Raw genomic sequence first — 20394 nt, 5'->3', positions numbered from 1 at the left:
TGAGAAGACTTGGGTTCCAGCTTTTGTCTTGCTATTCGACTCTGTGGTGATGTTTGAAAGAACTTCCCTTTTCTGGGCATCATTTGCAAAATGAGGAGTTTGAGCTTGCTAATCTCTGGGTATCCTCAAATTATTATTAGTTTGCATGGAGTTGGGCTTGAAGGATGCATAGTATTTGTGTTTAAGAGCATACAGTGTGCATCTGGAGGAATAACTTTCCTTCTTATTTTTATTTGTTTCTGCCTATGCCAAAAGGTTATTTAATTAAGAGAAAATAATCACATGTCTCTTGAGATCCTTCTATTCCAGTACCTGCACACTTTGGATACAGAGGAGCAACCAATCAAATATTCATCGGTTGCTTGGCTGGCTTATTTGGTTGGATATTAGAATTAGAAAGAGTACCAAAATTCCATTTTTAAAATTTCTAAATTGTGAATGAGACATTTATTTTACCCTCACTCATATATACTTAGGTAAACACAGAGAAATAGAAGGAGGGTGGAAGACAAGAAAGAGGACGTCGAAAAGGACTGAATAATATTTATCAGTTGTTTACAGTGTGTCAGGGGTTTACATATAGCATCTCATTTGACCTTCAGAACAATCCTGTGTGATGTGAGAGCAGATGTTTTTAAGGCATCTTCATTTCCATTTTGACTTTGAGACAGTAGGATCAGGAAGGTTTAACCTGTTTAAGCTCCCAGAAGCAGGAGGGGTGTTAGAGGTGGGATTGAAACCCAGACCTCCATGACTCCCAAGCCATCATATTCTCACGTGCTAAGTGAAATAAGCCAGACACAAAAGGACAAATATTGTAAGATTTCATCTATATGACATATCTAGAATAGGAGCATTCATAGAGACAGAAAGTAAATTAGGGGTTTACAAGTGCTGGGGAGAGGGTGAATGGAAAGTTACTGCTTAATGGTTACAGAGTTTCTGTTTGGGATGATAAAAAGTTAAGGAAATAGATAGTGATGATAATTGCATAACATTGTGAATGTAATTAATGTTACTGAATTGTACAATTAAAAATGGCTAAATGGTAATTTTTTGTTATAAACATCACAATTTAAAAAATTAATGTTATATGTCGAAAACATTGAAATATATAGCTTAAATGGGTGAATCGTATGTGAATTACATGAATGAGTAAATGAAAGAATTATATTTCAATAAAGCTATTAAAAATTGCAATGCAAGAAAATAAAAGAAAACCCAAAAATGCATATTGAGCAGGTCCATTATAAATCTGGGAAAATCAATCTGTAAAATAAACTCTGAGATGTATCCTCGTAAAAGTATTAAATTTTATATAAAAGAGAAGAAATTTCATGATCTTAAGGCAAAAAGACCTCACAAAGGAAAAAAATTCAGGTTGCCATCAGACATTTTGACAGCAATGTACAAAACAAGGCAAAAGTAGCATTTTCAAGAAAACTTGAGGAAAGATTGAGTGGGAAACAGTTCCCTGTTTGACAGCTGAGTTAAGTGTTGGTGTATTATATAGCCAGCGAAGTGCTAGGAAGGTGTCTGGAACCAAGGGTCCAGCGGGTGGAAGCAAAAGAGTATATGAAACTTTTGGGAATTGTAAATAATTAACAATTCAGTTTCTGTAAAGTGAAGTAGAGAGGCTCATAAGGCCTTAGATTTCATCAAGTAGTTCATTTATTCATTCATTTACTTAATTGATGTTTCTTGAGTGTGTTAGTATTAAGTGCCTAGTAATGCCCAGTCAGCTACATGTTACTGAGAGAGAGAGAGCATTGTTTATGATATTTATATAAAGGGATGAGGAGAGGTTAAAGAGACTACGGGAATGTGCATACAAATTTTCATTTATGCATGGAAATGTAGTATGGCATTTACTTGAGTAATTCTTCAGCTACTCCAAACATCCTCTTTCAAATGAAAATTTGCATTTCAACCTTTTCATCAACCTAGTATTGAAAGTGCTGATGGACAATTAATCTATGTAAGAGGCAGGGAGAACTGAGCCAGTTCATCCATTTGATCAACATTACACAGTTGTAGGGAGATGGCTGTGTACAGGAACTGATCAGATGGATACAATTTGAGTGCATAAGTGCAAAAATAAGTGAAATGAAAACTGTTCTTGAGCATATATTTTGTGACCTGAACTGCTTTAGGTACTGGGGATGCCAAGGCAAATAAGAGCTGGTTTCTGCTTTTCAGTTGCCCTAAATCTATAAAATGCTGATTACATCACAGGGTGTAAGTAAGGTAAGTACCAGGTATGGTGAGAAGAACAGAATTCTTATCTTTATGTGTACTGCTGAGTGGTCATGCCAAGACTTATCATAGTGCTTCATCTGAGTTTAGAATTGCTTGCCTTACGGCGTATCTTCCTGCATACTTTTGTGTTAGTTAGGATGCTCTAGTTGTAAGTAACAGAAATCAACTTGAATACTTTGAACAAAGAAGGTGAGGTTACTAAAAGGTTACCAGATTATCTCATGGGAGGGACATAAGGAAAAGGATGTAGCTGGATCAATGGAAGGATGTGGAAAATCAGTCAGCATTCAGGTGACTCCATATCACTTCACTTATGCCCGTTTACGTTTGTACTGGTGACATTTTCAAAGCAATTACTGTTCATGGCCTCATTGAGCCTCAACATAAATAGGTAAGTAGGGCAGGCATCATTTTCTTTATGTAAGAGGTAAGGAAATAATCCAGGAAAAGGAAATGATTTGTCTAAGGCTACATCCCAAGTTTAGTGGTTAAGTCCAGAATTTAGAATAGAGGCCTCTAACTCTTGGGTTTATTCTTTACCCATTAGTTGTCTTCAAACTTTCTCTCACTACTATGCAGTTTTTTTCCTTCTTCTAATTCTCTCACCTTTTTAATTTTTATTTTATCATTCATTTGGTCTTGGAAATTAAAGGAGTCACTTGTGTGTCCTTAATAATAGGCTTATTTGAGACATCTCTGGCAACTATCTTTAATTTATATCCTGTAACCTGAACATGAAGGGGCCACCAAGAAAGGAGATAATTAAAGAGATGATAGGAGATCTCAGTCGTCTCAGTGATTTTCTTATTATCATCCATGAAGTACCTTACCAGACATGGGCCATTATAGTTTAAATGATGAGTTGGAGTTTGAAAAGGATTTGGAACTTCATCAGACACTTTCCGAGCTTGTAGCCCATTGTTTTCCAAACTTCAATTTTTCTTCCACAATGAACAATAACTTTTTGATTAAACAGCTGGCAGTTACTATTGAATGCCTCACATTTAATAACAAAAGTCTTCCTTCAGAACAGGAAATTTTATCTAAATTGCTTTGCTCTTCTTCCATGATTGCGAACTTCTAAAGTCTGACAGGACTGATAGCCTGAAAAAATAAAAATTTATTTCAAGAAGATGATGATTACTTTTTAAAAGAAAGAGCCCCAAACTAAATGAATAATTCAGTGTGCTTGCTACAAAGCAGAAGTCAAGGCACACAAGTTGTCCTCTCTGTAAACATTATTAAAAAACAATCAAGTTTGTATTGGCACATTTATATTGGGAAGATTGTAGACAGCAGCTGAGAGAGAGGGAAAAAAGCACCGCTTGGTAGTTATGGACCTTCTTCACTTTTTGTTTTTGTTCTTAATAGAAGTAGCTACCATTATTCAGCTAATACTGTGCTATGCCCTTAATATATTAATTAATTAGTACTCCAACCTCAGTCCCTTCCTGCACTCCTGCTAGTACTTGCCTTTGACTGAAACCAAGTGGAACCAAAAGGAGAGGAACTTTTGATACAGGTCAGTCTCCTGTGGCCCAAAGCCAGGCAAAGAGGGGTGGAGAGTGTATCTGGCTGGGACACATGGAGAATATTCAGCTCACCTTAATTTTATAATAAATAAAGTTATTTATTTGTTTTGCTGTTCATCTGCCCTATAATGCAGTCTCTAAGAGGACAGGGATATAATATTATTTTCAAAATAAATTTACTGGTGCCTACCTATATATTATCTATCTATGTATCTATCTATCTAATCTATCTAATCTGTCTATTCATCCTTCATCCAAACAACTATTATTAATGGGCATAGTCAGGAGAACTCTTTCATTTCTTTATAATGCTTTGCAAAATGGTGGGACACTGTAGGAATTTTTCTTTTATTTGTACTACTTTCTCATTTTTTTTTTAATTCATGTAGAAAAACCTCTAGAAACGGTCCTGCAGAGGAAAATCCCCTCCCTATGCCTCTTACTTTGCCTCGGAGATGCTTTAAGAAGAGGCCCAGCCGGGCGTGGTGGCTCACGCCTGTAATCCCGGCACTTTGGGAGGCCGAGGCGGGCAGATCATGAGGTCAGGAGATCAAAACCATCCTGGCTAACATGGTGAAACCCCGTCTCTACTAAAAATACAAAAAATTATCCGGGCGTGGTGGCAGGTGCCTGTAGTCCCAGCTACTCAGGAGGCTGAGGTGGGAGAATGGCATGAACCCGGGAGGCGGAGCTTGCAGTGAGCCAAGATCGTGCCACTGTGCTGCAGCCTGGGCGACAGAGCAAGACTCCGTCTCAAAAAAAAAAAAAAAAAGGAAGAGGCCCAACTACTTCCATCATAGGCTTGCTTGGCTGTAGTGGAGCTATATCCTGTGGCTGGGTCAGGAGCTCCCAGCCAAGCCTGACTCTGCTGCTCAAGGGCAGATAATGCCAAATGAGGCCTCTATCAGAGATTTTTTTTTTTTTTTTTTTTTTTGGAGACATAGTCTCACTCTGTTGCCTAGGCTGGAGTGCAGTGGCACAATCTGGGCTCACTGCAGCCTCAACCTCCCTGGGCTCAGGTGATTCTCCCGCTCCCACCTCAGCCTCCTGGGTTACTGGGACCACAGGTACATGCCACCGTGCCTAGCTAATTTTTATATTTCTTGTAGAGATGGTGTTTTGCCATGTTGCTCAGGCTGGTCTAGAATTCCTGGGCTCAAGTGATATGCCCACCTTGGCTTCCCAAAGTGCTGGGATTACAGGTATGAGCCACATGGGGCCAGGCTGGCACCTATAAGTCTGATTTTGTGAGGGGCCTATGAATTTGTATTTTTGAAAAGCTTATGAGGCTATCCTACTGCCTAGTAAAGTTTGGGAATTGCCAAGGGACCTTTGGTGGTTTTCAAACTCCTGAAAAAGTCAGAAAGTCAAAAAATACTAATCCCTGCTTGAATGTGGAGATGCCAGTGTTTGAGGTGTGTGTGTGTGTGTTTGTGTGTGTGTGTGTGTGTGTGTAGTCTATGCTGTACAAAGACTTCATGGAGAGGGAGCAAAATAATTCCTGTGTTCCTTACCATAACTGCTAGTCCCTGATATATTTTGTATGGGTTGTTTGGGAATGGTCAATCATCAGGCCTTTAGGGTGATATTCATTTGCTCTGGGAAGCTTTAAACTATTACATGAGGATGTCACACATGCTCACTGAATGACAGGTGGCTTTTGGATTCTTACATATTAATATAGCAAGTAGCAGATAGTGGTTGGATCAGAAGACCTTCAATGTCCTTTCCAACCCTGAGAGTCCTGGTTACCAATGTCTGTTTTATGTGAGCAGCAGGCTTTTGATTTATTATCACTGGAACCTAACACCTAAATCTTCATCTAGGTGAATAATAATATGGGTTTGCACTAAATTATCACCCACTTGTGAGCATCAGCAAGTATTTTGGAGGCAGCTGGCCTGGGGTATAATTGAACACTAGGAGCAGCACATTTTGCTCTGAACCTCTGGAAAAGATGGGACTGATGACTGTGGCCTTGATGTACCCTCAATGGCACCATCTAGGGAGTGATTTCACAGGTTAATGCTCCCCTCTCTTTCCTATCAGATTGTGACTTTTAAGCACCTTTTTTATAGAAATTGTGAAGCTAACACTAGATACTATGTTCTAGCCAGTTGAGCCAAGTGGCTTCAATGAGGTTTTTGGTATTTTGCCTGAAAATATTTCAAACTCAAATGTCTTTTAGGTTATTCTGTGAAGATAAAGGCATTGATCTCACCTAAAAACATTAATAGTGTTCCATTTGTGAAAAGCATTTGTGAAAAGCATTTTAGACTTTACAAAGTACTTTTACAGAGCAGATGATCTGTTTTGTGCTTATGGAAAATCCTGTGTGGTAGATGTGGTTATTAAAGGTTTACGGATGAAGAAACAAAGGACTCAGAGAGGTTTAGTAACTTGTCCCAAGTCACAGAACGTGAAAGTAAAGATAAGACACAAATGGGAATTTTCTGGCTCTAGTCTAATGATCTTTCTCTGGCTGATGCTGTTTGTGTAACCCACTGGTTGAATATTTGACTTTTTTTTTTTTTTGAAACAGGGTCTCACTCTGTTGCCCAGGCTGGAGTCCAGTGGTGCAGTCACAGCTCACTGCAGCCTCGACCCCACAGGCTCAAGGGATCTTCCTGTTTCAGCCTCCCCAGTAGCTTGGGCTACAGGCACACACCACCATGCCCAGCTAACTTTTTTATTTTTTGTAGAGATGCGGGTCTTGCTATGTTACCCAGGCTGGTCTTGAACTCCTGGGTTAGAGCAATCCTCCCTCCTTGGCCTCCTAAAGTGCTGGGATTGCAGGCATGAGCCATTGAACCCGGCCTGAGTTTAGACTTTTTTTTTTGAGACAGAGTTTCCCTCTTGTTGCCCAGGCTGGAGTGCAATGGCACGATCATGGCTCACTGCAACCTCCGCGTCCTGGATTCAAGAGATTCTCCTGCCTCCAACTCCCAAGTAGCTGGGATTACAGGTGAGTGCCAACACACCCGACTAATTTTTGTATTTTTAGTAGAGACGAGGTTTCATCATATTGATCAGGCTGGTCTTGAACTCCTGACCTCAGGTGATCCACCCACCTCAGCCTCCCAAAGTGGTGGGATTACAGGTGTGAGCCACCTCGCCCGGCCTAGACTTTTTAATAGCAGAATTAATTGAGGGTTTTAAGCCAGTGCGGCATGGCAGAAGTTTACACCTGAATTTGAATTTAGAATTCACCATTTACTGAATAGTATTAGTCAAGTCCTTTAATCTCTGTGAACATCTGTCAATTGAGTATAGCAATGCTTGTCTTTTAGGGTTATTGAAAGGATTATAAAATCTGTAAACTTTTGGCCTATAGGAGGTGCTCACTCAAAGGCAGCTCTTATAAATTTTGAGACAGTGCCTCTCCATCTTTCTGAGTTTGAGGCTTACTAATTGTCCTTCATCATCTGCTGAAACACCCTTCAGAGACTGGAAGTTCACTGCCTTCCAGGAGTGCCCCTTCCCTCTGTATACTATAGTTCTGACTGCTAGAAATTTTTCTCTATCTTGAGCTCAGAGTGCCTCCTTATAGCTTCCACCTGTTGGTATCAGTTTTCCCTCTTGGTGCTACACAGAGCAAGTTCAGTTCCTCTTCTACACGATGATCTTCCAAATATTTGAAGACCTTATTATGGCCTCCCTAATCTTTACTTCTTTGGACAGAACATCTCTGTTCCTTCAGCTGTTCATCACTTGATTTGTCTCACAATGCCCTCACAATCTTTTCTGATTCCTTCTGAAGTATGTCTGTTTATTATCTGAGAAGTTCCTAGAACTAAATGCGATTATCTCTGGACAGATTGACTCAGAATAAAATGAGATAAATACTTTCTTCTCATGGTACACTTGAAGATCACAACATCCTTTTTGACAGCTGATCTTAGCTCACTGTTGATGAAAAAGGTGTTTATTTTATTTTATTTTATTTTTATTTTTTAATATGTATTTCCGTTTACCCTTAGATCTCACATTCTGTCTTTAAGCAGCATATTTACCCTAAGTTTGGACCCTTTTCATTTTTCCATGTGAAATTTCATCTGATTTGGCCTTAATTCCTGCCTATTAATATCTCTTTTAATCCTGATGGTGTTGTGCTAAATCTGTCATGATTTGAAACCATCACACCAGCTTCAAATTTTCCAGCATGTTTAAGAAGCCTATATTCTAGCCAGGTATAGTAGCATGCACCTATAGTCCCAGCTACTTGGGAGGCTGAGGTGGGAGAATTGCTTGAACCCAAGAGTTTGAGACCCTGTCTCTTTGCATGCCTATATCGAAACATCTCATGTATCCCATAGATATATACACCTACTATGTACTCGCAAAAATAATAAAAAATTAAAAATAAACAATGAAGCATACTTTATATTATTTTGTCAAATCACAGATACAAATACTAGTTAGGACAGACTTATATGAGCTGGTTATTTGACCCTGGTACATAATCACAGTCATCTCAGAATGATATCTGGATCGTGAATTTTAAGCAGAGAGAAGGATTGGTAAGAAGTAGTGAAAGAGTGATATTAGGGACATAAAATATGGTTAAGAAGAGAAAGCACCCTTATTATCATTAGAGATCCAGATGAGGAGAGAAAAAGAAAACAGTGAAATTCAGTTGCTGGGCAAGAAAAAGCATGAACCTGACAAGGGTTTCCTAAGGGGATGAAGCAGGTCACACGCAGGCTTGGTTCTGAGAAGACCTTTCTCCTCTCTGTGGAGGGTGTCCACACCCTGCTCTCAAACCCCCTTCCACAGTGTTTGCTGATCTCATTTGAACACTTCTGCCTTCTCATTTAACACAGCAAAGGCATCTCCTTGCAGACTTCAACTTTGTGCCTTCTCTTTTTTGTTTGCATTTGTATTTACAGACAGCTGTTAAGGAACCTGCTGAGCCTTGTTACAGCCCTTCTTCCCATGCTCTGTGTGGATTTAGCTTGGAATTCAATCCTTACCTGTTGGGGGCATACTGTATTCATCCCCGTAGTCTCTCTTCCCATTACAGTCTGTGTTTTCTGATATAATGCCTGAGGTGCATTTTTCAATTTTGTCATTTTCTGAGTGTCTTCTGGATTTGTTAAACAGATTGGCAGGAGAAGACTACAGAGTTCCTCTTTGGGCCATTCCTTTCATGTCCTTCTGGTTTCAGCCCTGTGTGCTGTGTGTTCCATGTGAGCAGATAATTAACAACATCCAGGCCGCCTGATATGGAATTCAACAGATAGTTCATCGCCAGAGGCGGTGGCTCATGCCTGTAATCCCAGCACTTTGGGAGGCCGAGGCGGGTGGATCATGAGGTCAGGAGATTGAGACCATCCTGGCTAACACGGTGAAACCCCGTCTCTACTAAAAATACAAAAAATTAGCTGGGCGCAGTGGCGGGTGCCTGTAGTCCCAGCTACTCGGGAAGCTGAGGCAGGAGAATGGCGTGAACCCGGAAGGCAGAGCTTGCAGAGAGCCGAGATCACGCCACTGCACTCCAGCCTGGGGGACAGAGGGAGACTCCATCTCAAACAAAACAAAATAAAACAAAACAAAACAAACAAACAAACGAACAAAAAACCCAGATAGCTCATCAGTATACACAATTGGCAAAACCCTCTGTCACAGTGAGTAAACTTTGAGGACCTGCTCTGAAGAGTATAACAACCTATGGACTGAATGCTCAATATTTGTTGGTGTCAAAAATAATGCTGATGACATCATGACTTTTGCTTTTCTAGTGGGGCTCAAGAAAGTTATAATTCTCACATTTTTCTTATGAGGCTAAGAGGGGAAAGGGTCTGTTATGTCCCCTTAGCATAAGGCCAAAAGAGGGGCTTAGCTTCATGTGCAAGGTCACCCATTACCATATTGGGCAGGGAAAAATGGATGGGAATGAACTTATGTTCTGTATAGGAAAATTTCTCCAAGGAGCACCTTGATATTCACTAATGCCAGCTAAAAGGCAGTAAAGATGAGGCTCTATGTAACTAAGGAAGGTCATTCCAACTTTTCTCTTCAGCAAGAGCATGAGAGCTTCTCTTCAATTCTTGGCAAAGCCCAAGATAAATTTATTCATTTACTGTCTCATTTGGGCTTCATATTGTGTTATTGAACAGTGGCATAATACATGTCAATTCACATGATTTACATTGGAAATTTGTTCTTTTATGTAATTAGGAAAGGTCCTGTGGAGTCCTTTCAAAAACCTTCCTTTATCCAGGTAAATAAAAATCCAATATTTCTTCATAAGTAGTGTTGTTGAACCACCACATTGCTTTGTGTTTAGCTCTGAGGGTTTTATCTGTTAATGAGAAAATCAAGTTCTTCACAGAATATCGACTAGTCTTTTAAGCAGACAGTACACTTGTTAGGGAGAGTGTTTTAAACCAAAGTCGTGAATTGAGAGGTTACACCTTGGGAAGAAAATTCCTAATGTGAGCCCTTGATTCAATGACTGACTTTGACAAGGAGTGTGGCAGTTAATCTTTGCCTTGTCCTCTCAAGCAGGTTTTACATTTGACTAGATGTTTAATTTTACATGGTATTATATTAGAAATGAGATACTTACACTTTAAAATATTGATCGATACTAATGGCGTGCAAAATTCCTATAATTCTCCCCATACAGCTTAATAGGCAGCACCTTGTAAAGGCTCAAGTGAATACAAAGCCTGAGACTCATGTCTAATGGAAAGTGGGTGTTCTTCAGCCCAAAGAAAGGGTAAATTTTTCATGGTTGCAGAGTAAATGCGTTGTTTGCATCTGATAGCCTATAGGAATGTGATACATTTAGACTGATTACAACATAATCAGATTAAGCAGTAAATCATGTGATTTCCAAGAAAGATGCCATTTGGGCAGGGCGCAGTGGCTCACGCCTGTAATACCAGTACTTTGGGAGGCCGAGGCGGGTGGATCACGAGGTCAGGAGATCAAGACCATCCTGGCTAACACGGTGAAACCCCGTCTCTACTAAAAATACAAAAAATTAGCTGGGCGTGGTGGTGGGCGCCTGTGGTCTCAGCTACTCAGGAGGTTGAGGCAGGAAAATGGCGTGAACCCGGGAGGTGGAGCTTGCAGTGAGCCGAGATCGTGCCACTGCACTTCAGCCTGGGGGACAGAGAGAGACTCCGTCTCAAACAAACAAACAAACAAACAAAAAAAAGATGCCATTTGATCTAATTAATTTTCAAGTTGTTGACTGCTTTTCCTGCTCTTTCTGAAATACATCTCTTTGGTTTCTCTGTTAGTGAGTTTTCTGCCTGATAGATTCAAATTTGCTATCTCTATCTCTTTTCTGGGTGAGAAGCAGTGAGAGGAGTTTATCTTGTTCTTTCTTTTGTGCTTCTTGTATGAATCTCAAAAGGTATTGATGGTGGAGGAGGACACTTGAAAAGGGTTATTACATTTCACTCATCTTCATTGACTTCGTAGATCTCATGATTATCAGCGTAATGTAAAGTGTCACATTTGACTATTTTTCTCAGTCAGGATTATTTTTGCAAGTTGCTCATCATAAAGCTTTGCCATAGTAGGACTTTTATAGCTATCTGACTGTAGTTCTCCTATTCTGAATATAGTCAGGGAACTTTCATTCATTTATTCATTCAGTATATGAATTTGGCTAGATTCTCTTCCAGATAGTAGAAATGCTGACTTGAAAAAGACAGATGAGGCTCCTTATCTTAAGGTGCTTACAGTGTGCTGGGTAAAATAAGCTAAGTGATGGAGACTGACCAGGTGGTTAGGAGTTACTTTATATAGGGTGCTTAGGGAGGGTGTCTAGTGCAGGAGATATCTACAGGAATGCTGTGGTCTGTGTTCCATTTCCTCCAGACCCAGAAGATAATTGGTGGTAGTAGCAGTCAGGAAGTACACACATAACTTCAGGATGGATATGATGGGCCCAAGGGTACCAGGAAAGCTATTTCCTCCTTCCTTAGCCAGGTGGTCTAGGAAGGCAGGCCCAGCCACGACCAGAGTCTTGGAGACCCCTGTGGGTCATGGAAGCTACCGTGTCACATGCTGAAGAGCTGAGGAATGCATCTGAATGGATCGTCCAAATGGGGAAGTTCTGAGAGATCAGGAAATAACCAACATATAGGGTGGTTAGAATGCATAAAATTAATATATAAAGAAAGAATGTATAATGTAAGGGTAGTCCTGGATGAGAACTTAAAATAGGGCCTCTGCTTACTGCTGTTTTCATTTTCCCAGAAACATTTTTCATAAATTGGCCAAATCCAATTAAATGTCCCAAATTGACTAGGGAAAATGCTTACTACTGGACTGGGTGAAAGTGTTAAGAGTGGTGTGCTGCCGTATTTTGCTCATAAAAGCTAATTGATGTGCAGGTGTGTGTGTGGGTGTCAAGTGGGGCGGGGGTTTCCTGATAGTGTGTTTGAGCACACAATCTTATAAAATGTTTATTCCATCTCTTCCTGTTGCCTGAGCCTATTTCCAATCTTCTGTGAGTTTATGATTAACTTTCCACAAAAATAAAACTTTTATAAATGTCAAAGAATTACATTTTTGGAAGAATGTAAAAGAAATAAGATATTTGCTTAGAATTTTGAGCAATTTATATAGAAAAGTTTACGATTTATGGCCAAAAAGAGTTAAAAAAAAGCTGAAAAAAGATACTTTAAAACAAGAATAATAAAAATACTGCAGTTTTAGGATTCATAGAAACTATACTTTATCGAAAAATTCTGTTTTAATGCAAAGTTTAGTATCTAAATAGATCATCAGTTTTCTCCATAATATCAGATTAAACAGCAACAGAAATGAATGTTTTTTTTTTTTTCTGGTACATATTAGCTTGTTCTAGCTTTAAAGTTTATAAAGGAAAAAAAGAAACCTAAGACTTAAATTTTGATAATTGTGGAAATGTATGGCAAAAATAGACAATGAGTTCTTGCATTGTAACATTGAAATATCAAATCCTTAAATTCCCTGTCACAGTGATGTCATTTCTTTTAACTGTAAATTCAAAGCATAAGTAAGCATCTAAGATATTGAGACTTCCCATCTCAGTTTGTCCATTTGGTGAGAGCTATAGCAAGTAGGCTGGACTGGGTCACATGACCTGTGCAGCTCCACATTCTTAGGTACCCATGAGACTTACACAGTGTCAGCACAGACTAAGTGCCAAGGGCATGTAATGTATTTTGTTTAATCCTCATGACAATCCATACAGTCAACAGTAATATCCTTATTTTTTAAATGAGGAAATTGAAATACAGAGAAATTAAATTACTTGATTAAAGTCATGCATTTAGTAGACTGCAGAACTGCAATACGAACCCAAACATGTTTAATCCCAAATTTATGTTATTTTTGCTACACCACACTATCTAAGATACTTCTTGGCTTTGTGGGCGTGAAAAAGGCAACAGTAACCTTTTTATTTTTCAGTGTGGTATATTTTTTAGGGTAAATTATGCTAGCCACAACTTCAGAATATCCTCTCCACCTCAGTGGCTTAAAATAGCGGAATTTTCTTTCTCATTTAAAAAGAGTCCAGTTGGGTTTGTCTAGTTGGCAAGTGGCCTTTGATATCATCCTTTAGGGATTCAAGATTCTCTGTCTTGTAGCTCTGTCCACCCCTTAGCCCTCAGAGCTTTCTCCAGGCAGCTGAAAGGGAGAAAGAGAAAAGAGATAAAGGGAAAGAGACAGCATGGAAGATACCTGAGGGAGTTTTTAAATTATTTTTTGGTGGGGTGGAGGGGTAGGCTTAGAAGTGGGGCACAACCTTTCCACTCCCATTCCATAGACACACTCAACTTCGAGGGAGGCTGGGAAGTGTAGTAAAGCTGTGAATTTAGGAGGAAAACAAAGTGGGTTCCAGGAGAGCTGACCAGTCTTGCCTTCAAGCTTTGACACATGAACTTGTTTCCCCTCTTCCTTCTGATAAGCCTAGGTAGGAATTTTACTTTATTTGAATGAGTTAGGTTTTCACGTTGCTCTATTAGGAAATAAGAAACCTGTCTGTGACAGGAAGACATCCCAGGATATATTAATCATGTCTTCTCTTGTTCAGAGTTGATTTAAAAGTTCTACCAAATCATTTACTGTTTTCATTTTCCTGTATTTTAACTCTTTGATAAATAGTAGCTTGGATGGGGCTTTTGTGGCTGAAACTGCCCTTCATTGCTTGTCTGGAGAGGCAGTAGAGCAAGGTGGTCCATAGTACAGACTATAGGATCTGATTTCAAATCCCAGCTGTGTCACTCACAAGCTGCTTAACAAAGGACAAGTTATTTGACCTTGCTAAGCCAAGAACACCCACCTGAGGGTGTTGTTATGAGGATTTAGTAAATTAACATATTGAAAGCCCTCAATATACAATGTCGGCACACATTAAGTGTTGTATAAGTGCTGGCTGTTATGTCTGCTCTTTCAGCTCCACTTTATTCTTCATTCAAAACTCAGTGTAGTGTCTCCTTTGGAAAGTTTTCTCTGACTATGGCAGGCAGAATTCTGGTTTTTGTTTCTTTTTTTTCCCCTTTCTGCTTCCAGGAAACATTGAATTTAATGCATTGAATTATAAGGTGTGTCCATGCATGTGTCTGTCTCAGGCATTAGATTTAAAGACAAGAAATTGGCCATTCTAAATTTGCCTGTATGTATCCCCATAGCCAGCACAGCACAGCACAGTGTCATACACATTGTAGGCAATCAGCTGTTTGCTGATGTGAAGGAAACCTCGTTAACCAGAGTACCCTATATATCAGAAAGCTCAGTTTCCTCACCGCACTGGAGAGCAAAGAGTTCACTATATTAGCTTTGACTTTCATTTTAGTTGACTTGGGTGACGCCAGATTTAAGTGACAGATCACTGTTCCCTACCTGCCTTTTTACATGATCCAGTCCACCCAAACTGTCCCTCAGGGACCAGCAGCCTTTGTGCTAAGATTCTGATTTTGCTTTGGCTGGCATGTATAGCTCCCCTTCTATAGGGGTACAGGTAGGAATGTGATAATTCAATTTCTTAGTTTGTGTTATCAGCATTAGTCTGTGCCGTGCACCCTTCTTGTTTAATTCATTCACTTTTTACTTGCCTCACCATTCCCACCAGGCCTGTGATAGGAAAATTCTGTGCGTATCCTTAGCTAATCAATAATATTGTTTTGGATGTGTGAATTTTTAGTTTACATACATTATAGACCTTGTTGGTTTTTTCTCTGTTTTTTAAACTGTTAATGTTAACATAACTTTAAGCTCACAGAAAACTTATAGGAGTGATACAAGGAACAATCATATTTGCCCAGATTCTGCATTATTTGGAAGGAAGAGAAAGCATTTATTCATAGATGTGTATACTTATATACACAAACAGTATTGTTATTTTGAACCCTTTGAGAGTTGTAAACATCATGACCCTCTACCCCTAAATACTTCAGTGCCTATTTCCTAAGAACAAGACATTCACTTAAGTATATACTGCCCAGTTAGCAAAATCAGGAAATTGAGTATCAATAAAATACTATTACATAATTTACAGATCTTATTCTAATTTTCCCAATTTACCCAATAATGTCCTTTATGGGATTTTTTCCCCCTGCCCTAGCATCTAATCCAGGATCCCATCTTGCATATAGCTTTTATGTCTTTTTAAAATATCTCTTTTAATCTCCAACTGTTGTTCAGCCTTTCTTTATTTTTCATGACATTGACATTTTAAAGACCACAAGCAGTTATTTTGTGGACTGTCTTTCAATTGAGGTTTATCTGATGTTTCTTCATGAGTAGATTTCCTCCTCCCTCCTCAGCAAGTTTTCTTAAAAAAAAAAATAGTGTTTTTAAACTCTCTTCATGTTGATACATCTGTATCCAGTTTGTTGATTCCTCCTGCTGCACAGAATTCCCTAATGCAGACTGCCTCTTGGAACAGATTGGCAGGGCTGCCAGGAAGGCAGCATCCAGCAGACCTTCCTTGGCATCAGGATGGTGTCTTTGTGGGGGCTGTATGACATGGGAAATGAGAACACCACTTTGACACATGTGCCCTTGGTCACCCTGCTGTAGCTGATGGTAGTGGGCCTCAGATGTTTGCTTCTTCAACTATTTCTAAGGCACACAGAGCTATTGTGCTTTGCAAGATAAGGTAGGATAGGAAGTTCATTTCTTTGATTGTTTCTTCCTTCATTAATTCATGCATTTAATAAATATTGATTAAGGGCCTACTCTGCTCATTGGAGCTTATCTTCTAGCATATTGAATACGTAAAAGAAAATTTTGAATCGAAAGCTCGTCTAACTGTGACAGAGGCAAAGTTTTTAAAATTGTGGTTAAGGTAAATGGTTCAACATTTTCAATTTATTAGTAAAATAGCCTTATAGAAATCATGCTTCTGCCTCGTCACCCAAATATAGTGATTGCCATTTCTCTCTGGCCTCTTCTGGTGTTTACCAACATTGAACATCATTTGTGCCTCATTATCTCTATAGGGCATAAATGATTTTGCATTCCCTTTTTTCCAGTGAAAAATACTTTGTATATACTTTCTCTTGTTTCATAACTTGCATATTCATCACACTTAATGACTGTAGTAAATTCTTTCAAGCTGATCTATAACTTACGCATATCTCTTATGTTGTAAATTTGCCTTGTTTCTAGTTTTTCCACTAATATTAGGAGAAAAAATTTTAAAGGAAGTGTGTATCATGCTCCTGTGTTAAGGCAGTTTTGACAAATAGTTTCATCTAAAATCATTCCTTCTAAGGTACAAAAAAGGTTAGATTCCTGTGAAGAAAATACATTCTGTCTTTTTTTTTAGGAAAACTTATTTTTTCCTGATTATGTTTTCAGCGTCCACTTATAATGGAAAGATAATTAGTAGAGAAAGACCTGATGTGCTTGGAGCTTTGCCAGCTGAAAACCTTGCATGTGTTAGGAAACAGCAGGTTTCCAGTGGGGAATAGTAGAGTAATGGACTCTGCAGCTAAGATATAAGACTGCAGCGCAACAGCTCCCAACTGCAGCAGCCTCACACTCACTCACTTTCCTTGACACAAGTAGACAGTCTTTCAGTTCTTCTGCACTTTCCTTGTGAGAACCACCGGAGGAATACATCACCCTCTGGCAGGAGGCAGTCAGCTCCATCACAGCAGGGAGGACTGATGAGCTGTTCATACCTCTGGACACACGTAGCAGCAGTTGCTCAGTCCTCAGCGAGGACTCAGGAAAGCAAGAAATGGACGTAGTTCTCGTTTACAGATCACTGTGTTTCACTGCACCCAGAATCTTCTGAGCATCCGGTGCTGAGAGGTACTTGGCCGGGGTGAGGTGGAAGCTCGTGATCAGTGGGTGGTTGCAGGGACTATTTCTAAAGAGGGCACAAATAAAAAGATTTGTGACCAACTAACCGGACCTTGGTAGGGTGGAATAACTGAGACATTAATTGTTCGGTAGGCTCTGTTAGAAACTTCAAAGATCCTAGGTAGGGCCCTGACCTCTTCTGTATTAGTTATGTGCCTGTATGGATCAGATGAGGATTTTCTTCATATATAGAATTTTTATCTACTTTTCCTCCATGAGAGTGGGACCTTGTGTGTCTGGTTTCTTGCTGTATTTTCTGTTGCTTAGTGTGGAGCTTAGAGCATAAAAAGTGTTCAATAAATATTTGTTGGTTGGACAATGACTTAAGCTGCATAGTTCTGTAGACTAAAAACATGATCATCTAGGCAGCTGCAATCTACTTGTTTAAAGGGTTCTCTCAGGTTACTGCAGAAATGAGTAGGAGCTAAAGAAACCAAAGTTGGAGAATAGCAGGGTGCAAAGGAAAGTACAGTGGCTTTAGAGCCAGGCAGATAAGAGTTCTTATCCCAACTCTACTACTCACTGCTGTCTTCACTTGGTTGACTCATTTGTGATTCCTAAATCTGAGCTTTCGCACCTATAACATGCGTATCAAACCACTCTCCCCACAGAGTTTGTGGGCAGTTCATTGCTCAGAGTGGACACTCAAAAATGTCACCTTCTTTCTCCCTCCCCTGCCAAAAGGGAGACAAAAGCAGGAGGGGCCCAGATGATGTGTCCAAGTGTTAAATCTCTACATTCGTGTTATCTGTCATTTAAAGTGTGCCACATATTGGCTTCTCTTCATACAGCAGCTAATGGCATGCAATCTTCAAACAGCATATGCACCTTTTGGTTCTGCTTTGAGCCTATTAGTAACTGTGTTCTTTGCCTTTACAGGATTTATGAGCGTGTGATAGACCCTCCAGATACCAACCTTCCCCCAGGAATCAATTTATGGCTTGGCCAGCGCAACCAAAAGCATGGCTTATTCAAAGTAAGCACTAACGTTCTTTTTATTGAAGTATATATATAGGCGATGGTCAGTTTTCTGTGTTATTGGAGATATGTTTATAATTACATTAGTGGGAAAGGCATGGCATAATAACTACTAATGTTTATTGAACACTTACTTTGTGACACATGCTTTTCTATGTGCTTGACATGAATAAACTGGTTTACTTGTCACAGTAATTTGTGAAGTAGGTACTTTGAAACCAGGCAGAGAGTTAAGTGACTTGCCCAAGGTTATCCAGTTCACTCTGCTGCCAGGGATGGATGATCCAGAATGCAAATGATCTTCAAAATGTTGACCTCCCAATTCTGAAGGATTTAGGATAGTCTTCAAACTGGTTTCCCTTCTCAGATTATATGTTAATTCAGTTTAGAGTAGATGTCTAGATGTGAAAAATACATCTCTGCTTCCTTGAGCTTTGGTTTAATTGCATTACTGGGAACAGAAAACCAAATACTGCATATTCTCACTTATAAGTGGGAGCTAAACACTGAATACACATGGACACAAAGATGGGAGCAGTAGACACTGTGGACTACTAGAGGCGGGAGGGAGAGAGGGAGCCATGGGCTGAAAAACTATTTGGTACCATGCTCACTACCTGAGTGACTGGACCATCCATACCCTAAACCTCAAAATCATGCAGTATACCCATGTAATAAACCTGCGTGTGTACCCCCTACATCCAAAATTAAAAAAAAAAAAACTGCATTATTATACTTCACAGAAACATAAGGATACAGTGATAAAATAAATTAAAAAACTTAAAAATACCATGAAATTTTAAGACAGTCTTGTTCTTTGAAAGAATGACACACTTTTGCTTCTGGCAATATGGCAGACTAGATATTCTAAAAATCCTTCTGCTTCAAAATGCCTACAAAGCTCGATAAAATACCACAAAAATATTTTAAAATTCAGCATTGTTCTTATACGAAAGGAGGTCCTTGGGGACCAAATATATGGAGGGGAGAGAAAGCCAGAGGGGTATCAGTACCAGGAACTTAGAGCCTTAGGTTCCTTCCTTTTTATTTTTAAAAAATTAAGGTGTAATTCTGCATGTTCTCACTCACAGGTGGGAGTTGAACAATGAGAACATATGGACACAGGGTGGGGAACATCATACACTGGGGCTGGGGGACAGATAGCATTAGGAGAAATAACTAATGTAAATGACAGGTTGATGGGTGCAGCAAACCAACATGGCACATGTATACCAAGGTAACAAACCTGCACGTTGTGCACATGTACCCTAGAACTTAAAGTATAATAAAAAAATACAAAAAAAAAAGTAAGATGTAATTTACATACAGGAAAATTCATTCCATTTAATGTACAGTGTCACAAGTTTTGGAAAATCTACACAGTATTATAATCATCATTATAATTGAGATAAAGAACCATTTCTTTATCTCCAAAAGTTTCCGTCCCCCTTTGTATTAAACCCTTCTCCTCACCCGAAGCCTTTAGCAACCACTGGTCTGTTTTCTGACCCTATAGTTTTGTCTTTACCAGAATGTTATATAAATGGAATCATTATGTGTGTGTGTGTATTTACATAAGTTTGTATGTTGAGATTCACCAAGTTGTTGTGTGTATCAGTGGTTCATTGTTTTCTATTGCTGAGTAGTATTCCAGTTCTGTTGTATGAATGTATCATACTTTGTTTATCCATTCTTCAGTTGATGGACATCTGGGTTATTTCCAGTTTGGAACAATTATGAATAGAACCACTATAAACATTTGCATACAGGTTTTTGTGTGAACAGTGGTTTTGATTTCACTTAGGTGAGTGTGTAGGTATGGGATTACTGGGTTGTATATTAAGTGTATGTTTAAATTCACAGGCAACTGCTAAACCATTTTTCAAAGTAGCCGTGCCAGTTTTTGCATTCCCACTAGCAATCTATGAAAATTTCAGTTAGAGCCTTAAATTTCAACCGTCTGTGTAGGATGGGAGAAATTACTTAGATCCCATGCGTGACTGAGTGTTGGAATGGAAATTTTTAAAGTAAAGCCAGTCCATTATCTAGCAGAGGGAGGCAATCCAGAAACTATCCTGTCTGCATCTCATCTCCAGATGAGAAAAAATAATACTTCCCAGAGAACTAGTAAACCATAGCACTTGAAGGGTTGCCGACTTGACACCCAGATTTACTTTACCCATGAAGCTCAATAAAGTATATTAAAGTGGCCCTGGATTATATACCTTGGGAGTCCTGATGAAGAAAATACAAATTATCTTTGGAGAAAGTCACTTTTGATGTAGACCTCAAAGGATGC

General features: G+C 39.3%; 1 protein-coding gene across 7 annotated transcripts in view; it reads left to right on the top strand.

Moving 5' to 3' along the window:
- The window catches only part of LOC129048673 (protein kinase C-binding protein NELL1-like), a 462277-nt gene that overhangs the window by 211030 nt on the left and 230853 nt on the right, over positions 1-20394 (top strand). For all 7 annotated transcript variants that reach the window (XR_008511202.1, XR_008511203.1, XM_054524597.2 and 4 more), the window contains exon 5: positions 17997-18093. Coding sequence is in view for 5 of the 7 variants with exons in the window: in XM_054524597.2 (XP_054380572.1) it covers positions 17997-18093 (97 nt within the window). In the remaining 2 variants the exon portion in view is untranslated. The remainder of the gene's footprint in view (positions 1-17996; positions 18094-20394) is intronic.

This window comes from Pongo abelii, chromosome 9 (genome assembly GCF_028885655.2).
Source record: "Pongo abelii isolate AG06213 chromosome 9, NHGRI_mPonAbe1-v2.0_pri, whole genome shotgun sequence".
NCBI lineage: Eukaryota > Metazoa > Chordata > Mammalia > Primates > Hominidae > Pongo > Pongo abelii.
The sequence above is the reverse complement of the archived record's forward strand: the minus strand, read 5'-3'. Positions and strand labels throughout refer to the sequence as shown.